This window comes from Nestor notabilis, unplaced genomic scaffold (genome assembly GCF_000696875.1).
Source record: "Nestor notabilis isolate BGI_N333 unplaced genomic scaffold, ASM69687v1 scaffold1366, whole genome shotgun sequence".
NCBI classification, from domain to species: Eukaryota; Metazoa; Chordata; class Aves; order Psittaciformes; family Psittacidae; genus Nestor; species Nestor notabilis.
This window is the reverse complement of record NW_009934004.1, coordinates 2,508-8,720: the sequence shown is the minus strand read 5'-3', so window position 1 is coordinate 8,720 and position 6,213 is coordinate 2,508. Positions and strand designations below refer to the sequence as shown.

The 6,213-nt window shown below is 35.7% G+C and overlaps 1 protein-coding gene across 1 annotated transcript; it reads right to left on the bottom strand.

Annotated features, from left to right (window-relative positions):
* Positions 1 to 4,703: 4,703 nt before the first annotated feature.
* Positions 4,704 to 5,503, bottom strand: LOC104407746 (GTP-binding protein Di-Ras2). Its single transcript, XM_010017116.1, has one exon. The coding sequence runs from the start codon at positions 5,461 to 5,463 to the stop codon at positions 4,864 to 4,866; it is 600 nt and encodes a 199-aa protein (XP_010015418.1). The 5' UTR covers positions 5,464 to 5,503; the 3' UTR covers positions 4,704 to 4,863.
* Between the last annotated feature and the right edge of the window lie 710 nt (positions 5,504 to 6,213).

Sequence of the window (6,213 nt, the reverse complement as noted above, 5' to 3'; positions counted from 1 at the left end):
GGCTTAATACTTTCTGTAAACCCCATATCCATCTGGTTATTTTAGAGCAGTTTGCATCCTTCACAAGGATCATCCAGGTATGTACTTTCAAAGGTGCTTAAGCTCTTCTCTCCCTCTCTTTGCAGTTTTAGTAGAGCTGGACTTTAGACACCATTTATTGCATGAAATAAACTTGGGAATTAATTAGTAAATCTGTCAAAAAGTTGTGTGGGACATGCCAGTTAAAATGCCAGTGAATTAAATGTTACAAGTATATATTCACAACTTAATGGGGGCAGGTGGTAACAATGAAAATATTTCCCATGGGAAGTGGGAGTAGTAACAAACGACAAAAAATTTAGAAGGTGGCAAGATCTGTGGTGTGTCTGTGGAACACCATAGGGCAAACATCTTAAAAACAGTTACTATGTTGTGCAGACCCCAGGACACTGACATGGCACATCCACTTTTCCACAGTTGGCTGTGTCAGAATCAGGACCAAGCATAGCAAATGACGATGTATTAGAAGAAGAAAAGAATTATAGGATTTATTAGGAGTTCCAGGATGTCTTTTACTAAAAATAAAAAGCTTTGTGGACTACCATGTCCAATTATTTCACAGTGATATGAAATCTGTATTCAATACTCAATATTTCATCACTGGTTCAAATGACTACCAATGTGCATAAATATTCAAGCTTGTTTGTTGATCCCTCCCTTACATACAGAAATGATTATTTAACTGAAAAAGTGTTACCACATCTTGTGACTTGCAAGAAGCATCAAAGTATTATATTTGACATCTTTTTTAAACAGGTGGTAACATAATATGCAGTAGTAGGAAATTTTGCAAAACCAACATCAATTTGGTAGAAATGAGGAGGAATAGAAGGATCCATATAATAAGTTTCAATTCTGCACAAGTATCAAGTTTTACCTATCGTTATTTTAAAGTAAACAATAAAATACAGGCTAGTTTGCAGAACTATTTTGCTTTTTGATAGCCAAAAGATACACCCATGGGTAATCTGTGTTTTATGAAGGCAGATCAGAAGGCTTTGAAAGTGTAGGTGTTTGCCACAGTATAATGAAAGAAAAGTAAATGTTAGATAAGATGATACTGCTCCAGTTTTCTCAGGACTTTTCAGGAATCTGATCTGTATAGCTGAAGACCTTAGGACACTGCCTAAAGTGTAAGTATCTATATTTATTTAGAGAATTGCCTTTGCAACTTTAACTGCATGAAACTTTTAAAAACTTACAACTTCTACTGCATGAAACTTTTAAAAACTTACAACTTTTACTGCATGAAACTTTTAAAAACTTACAACTTTTACTGCATGAAACTTTTAAAAACTACATACTTAATGTACTTATGTAATAAACACAATGCAGGCACCAACAAGGCTTCTTCCAAACTTGTGTTTCCACTTAAAACTTTATTTTTTATGTTCAGATCACCAGAAACATAGAAACTTGTAGGCACAAATTACTTCATATCCAGAGGTTTTGAATAAAATACTTGCTAATGAAATTGCAACAACACATTTTCATAACTATGTATCTTAATATTTCACATATACATAGAAAAGACATGCATTGTAAAGAGTCATTTTGTCTAGATCATATTTTCTGTTTGCTAAAATTCACTGTAGATCTTACATGGCTTAAATATGTAATGTTTTTTCTGTATATTTTAAAGAGTTATACTCGTATCACATTCTCAAATAAAACACAAAATGTAATAAAGCTATATATTTTCTTTATTTAACTTATAGTGTTTTCCCTGTATTAAAAAAAAATAATTGTATAAGTAATAGCAAAACAATGCTTTAAACAAGCTCACAAGTACGTAAGATATGTAAAATCTAGTAGTATAAACTAGGATGACAATGCAAGGGTATAAAATATGTTCTCTTTCGAATCTGTGGTCCACAAGTAATATTGCTTCTTTATTGGCCTTGCTTTGATACATGCAAGTCCATGAAATAATTCATGGCTTCTTATGTAGCAGGTGAGGAATCAACTGGGAATTAAAGGAAATGGTCCTCAAGCCTGACATTGGCAGCTACTTGTTTATTTCCACCTTTGCCATAAAATTACTACTTACTTGCTATGAGGCACATTCAAAGAAAGTCCAGGGCCAAATTTCAGCCTGAAATATCTTGCAGTTATAGCTTTTGAGTAATTAGATCCCCTATATTTTACTTCTGCAAGATTCTTTACTATGTAAAAAATTCCTTCAGTTAAAGTGACCAATAATATTAAAAGGATCATTGTCTTTACATGGGCTTTATTTTTTTTTATTTTTTTTTCTGAGTTTATGTCATTATTCCATGCTGGCTGCTTCAGCATGTGTCATGCATGATGACCTTTGGCACCGGCGTGTTAGCATCAGCAGGAGACCTCTGTACTGCTGACCTCTGTATATGACCCATTACTCCTTAAATGTGATCATTCTTTTGGTTTTCCAGTTTCATTAGTGGAATCCATTGCTGTGAAGATGAGCATCGTCAGCCATCTGCTTACAAACAGAATAGATGTTTAAACATTTATAAAAGACTTACTAAATGTCGTGCTTTTAAATGTTTTGCATCCCTGATCTGTACATACTGTTTGATCTTTTGACAGACTGACAAGAAAAAGATACACTTAGCTGTATAAGCCGTAACAGTTTTCTTTACATATTTTAGAAGTTAGCTAAGCATGTGAAGAGGCAGTCAGATCAAATGCAAAGTGAGCACTGGACTGGGACTGAGGAGATCTGCTTTTTTTCCTGGGTCTGCATCTAGCCTGTTGAGTAACCTGTGTGTAGTTGCTTTCTCTCTTCATGCCTCAGTGTCACCACCTGAGGAGTTAAGACAATGATGCTGTCTTTTTCGTGAAGCGCTTTGATTTTTATGGAGAAAAAGCATCATGTAAGAGCCAGGAATTTATTGTTAAGGAAAAGTCTTATGAGTTTTTTTCATGCTCTCTCTAATTTTCAGATGTGTAATAAGCACACAAAATTCTGTCTTCTTTGACATCAGGAGTGTTATGCTTGATTTTAGTGGTACCAAAATTTCTTTTGAGTGAATGATAAAATTTGTGCTCTTTTCTAGATAATGTTAATAGCAATTCTTGCTCGAAGAAATATATACTCTACCTGTGAAATGTCTGAATATTTGATTGAAATGTTGAAGATAAGCAAGTAGTAAATCCAAGAGGAACAAGATAACAATTTTTAATGCAAATACTGCCTTTGAACAGCTCCTAGAAGATATTTATAATGCAACAGCATGCATGCTAATAATACTAGTACTTGACTGCATTTTCCTATAGTATGATTTCAACATAAACATTCACGAGAATACGGTGGTTTGGTTTATTATTTCAGAGAAGTTCCTAAGGCGCAAATTGTAGCTTATGCAATCTTGATGTGTCCTTTAAAAACTATATGTGCTTCTTCTATCTTAGATGCTCTTTGTAATCAGTAGAATACATATTTCACTCATTCAACTTAGTTTTTAAAAAAGCTTTGGAGAGAGATCCAGAAAAGCTCACATTTTCTACTATTTTTCCCCTTCCAAAGGTTTTGAGAAGAGCAGTTTCCCCTGAAAAGGTGGTTTAAACCAGCTTTTTCTATTCTGAGCTTTGTATTGCATTGTAACACAGTACTGACTGCAACTGCCAAATCCTGTACTACTGATCCCAGGAAATCTTCTCCTAGAGTCCCTTGTGGGCCCTAATTCCAGATATAGGATTTGGTTCTATAGTCACAGCAGTTCAAATCATGAGTTTAAATGGTTAATATATACCCCTTCAGACAATATAAAGGCAATAGATCTAGTAGTGCATGAATGAAAAATCATTCTAGTTGAAGTACAGTAATGTAAAGAAGTTTCACTCAGCTAATTTGGTAATTTAAATAAAAATTTTGTATACTACATTGACCCCTCTCCAAGGGTACTACCAGCTCAATAGACTTTCCTTTCATTCACTATTCACTCTGTGTGTTCATTTAACCATCAGCAGCATCTGAACAGAGCCTTTCCCACAGGGGCTTTTGCAGGGGACTTCCCAGCCAGTCCTCCCTGCAGAAGCTTTCTGTTTGTCTATGTACACCATTTCCATACAATCTGACATTCTCCACAGGAAAACATCTGCTCTTCTGAAACATATTGAGGCCAGAAGCACAAGTGATTCTTGAAGCGATGGGTCCAGAAAAGATGATTTGCGTCTCTCCTACTGGGATTGGATTTTCTTTATCTTCAGTTCAAACACTGAAACATACTAGAAAGAAATCTCATGCTCAAGGGTAGAGAGAATATCCGTTCCTTTTAACTGCTACCCTCACACTTCCTTTTAGTGTGAAATAGTTTATTTGGCAGATCCCATACTGCCTTATGCACAGTGCCCCACCAGTCAGTAATGAAAATTACACAGAATTGTCCATAGCATTCTTAAAAGGATGTCATCACACCATTCAGCATGCATTTTATAGTTCTAAGTTTCTTCATGGCCATTTCTTTGTTTTTCTTCCAACACTATACATTGCCTTCTTTTCCAGTTACATGAAATGAAAATAATGTGAAGCTGACTTTCCAAATCTTTTCCATTATGCTAAGGATGAAATTTCTTTTCTTCTGTAAATCACAAAGTTAGATATCCTGGCCCATCCTTCTCTTACTTCCTGATTTTTTTCACTAGAAGCTGGAGTGCATGATTTTAATTGTTGAGGTTTTTTTATAGTAACTACAGTTAATAATTTTTTTCAAATTCCAAATATCTCTTTTTAAACATATACTAATGAATAGGGGTTTGCATGGTTGTTTGCTATCTACAGGTTTTATATGAGTATTGTCAGACAGGTGAGACTGCATGATTGACTACTGACAGTGCAATTCACATCACCACACATTTGCCTTTCAGTTTTTCTTTCCTTTTCTGCTGCTTGCTTTTTTTGCCATCGATTTGTAAACTCACAGTCCTGCGTTTCTCAAGGTTTAGCAATTCTTGGAATAACTCTTTCACATTGTGGTTCAGCTTGGCCGAGGTCTCCATGAAGGCACATTTCCACTTCTTAGCCATGGCTTCTCCTTCGCTGCTGTCCACCTCTCGATTTTGGCTCTCATCATTTTTGTTCCCCACCAGCATTATTGGAATGTTTTCTATGTCTCCTTTAATCTGACATATTTGTTCATAGATTGGTTTGAGTTCCTCCAAGGACTGTCGGCTGGTGATAGAGTAAACCAAAATGAAAGCATGTCCTTTAGAAATAGAAAGACGTTGCATGGCTGGAAATTGATGGCTCCCTGTAGTGTCAGTTATCTGTAAAGTGCATATGCTCTTATCACAGCTGATCACCTGCCGGTAGGTGTCTTCAATAGTAGGGATGTAGCTCTCTCTGAAAGTGCCCTTCACAAACCTCAAGACCAAAGAACTTTTGCCTACTCCTCCAGCTCCAAACACAACCACCCTGTAATCATTGCTTTGCTCAGGCATGTTTCTCGGTGTGTCTGTTGCTCAGATAGAGGAAAAAATCTAGGAGAGAAAATGACAAAAAAAGCCAAGACAGACATTAATACAGGTACATGTGGAGAGTGCACGTCACGGTATCTTTCCCAATACAAGAAATTAATGTGATGTAAGTGATGGCATATTAGTTGTAATAAATTTTACGACTTGCAGTGGAGTATAGAATCATTTATTCTAGTAGTAAATTTAGGGTTTGCAATTCAAAATTGCAAATATATAAAAATTGCAAAAAAATCCATAATCCAAATAGTTTTGTTACTGGGCTGGTAACAAAAGATCATCTTCAACATTTCATGGCTTATTTTAAATAAACATTACGAGTTTCAGTATTCTTCCTACTGGACTAATATCCCCAGAAATAAAAGCTGAAGCTGGGAAATGGGACTTCAGCAAGACCAAGGCCCAAAAAATGTTTGTAGAAACAGAATTTTTCTTGTGTCTCTAAAAAAAGCCTCCACAAACCATGTTGTTGAAACACACAGGTATACACGTGTATGACAGGAAATTACTCTAAACGTGCCACCTGTTCAGTAGTTTGGGAATTTACCTTCACTACAACTGAACACACCTGAGTGACATCTAAGATGTATTTGTAGCATATTCAGCCACAGCACCAAGTGTGCTTTGTTTCTTACTCTTTGGGAGCATGTGCCCCATTTCAATGTGGTTTTCTACTTGCGTTTCAGGTCAGAGTACATTTTGGTAAACTGAGATTGT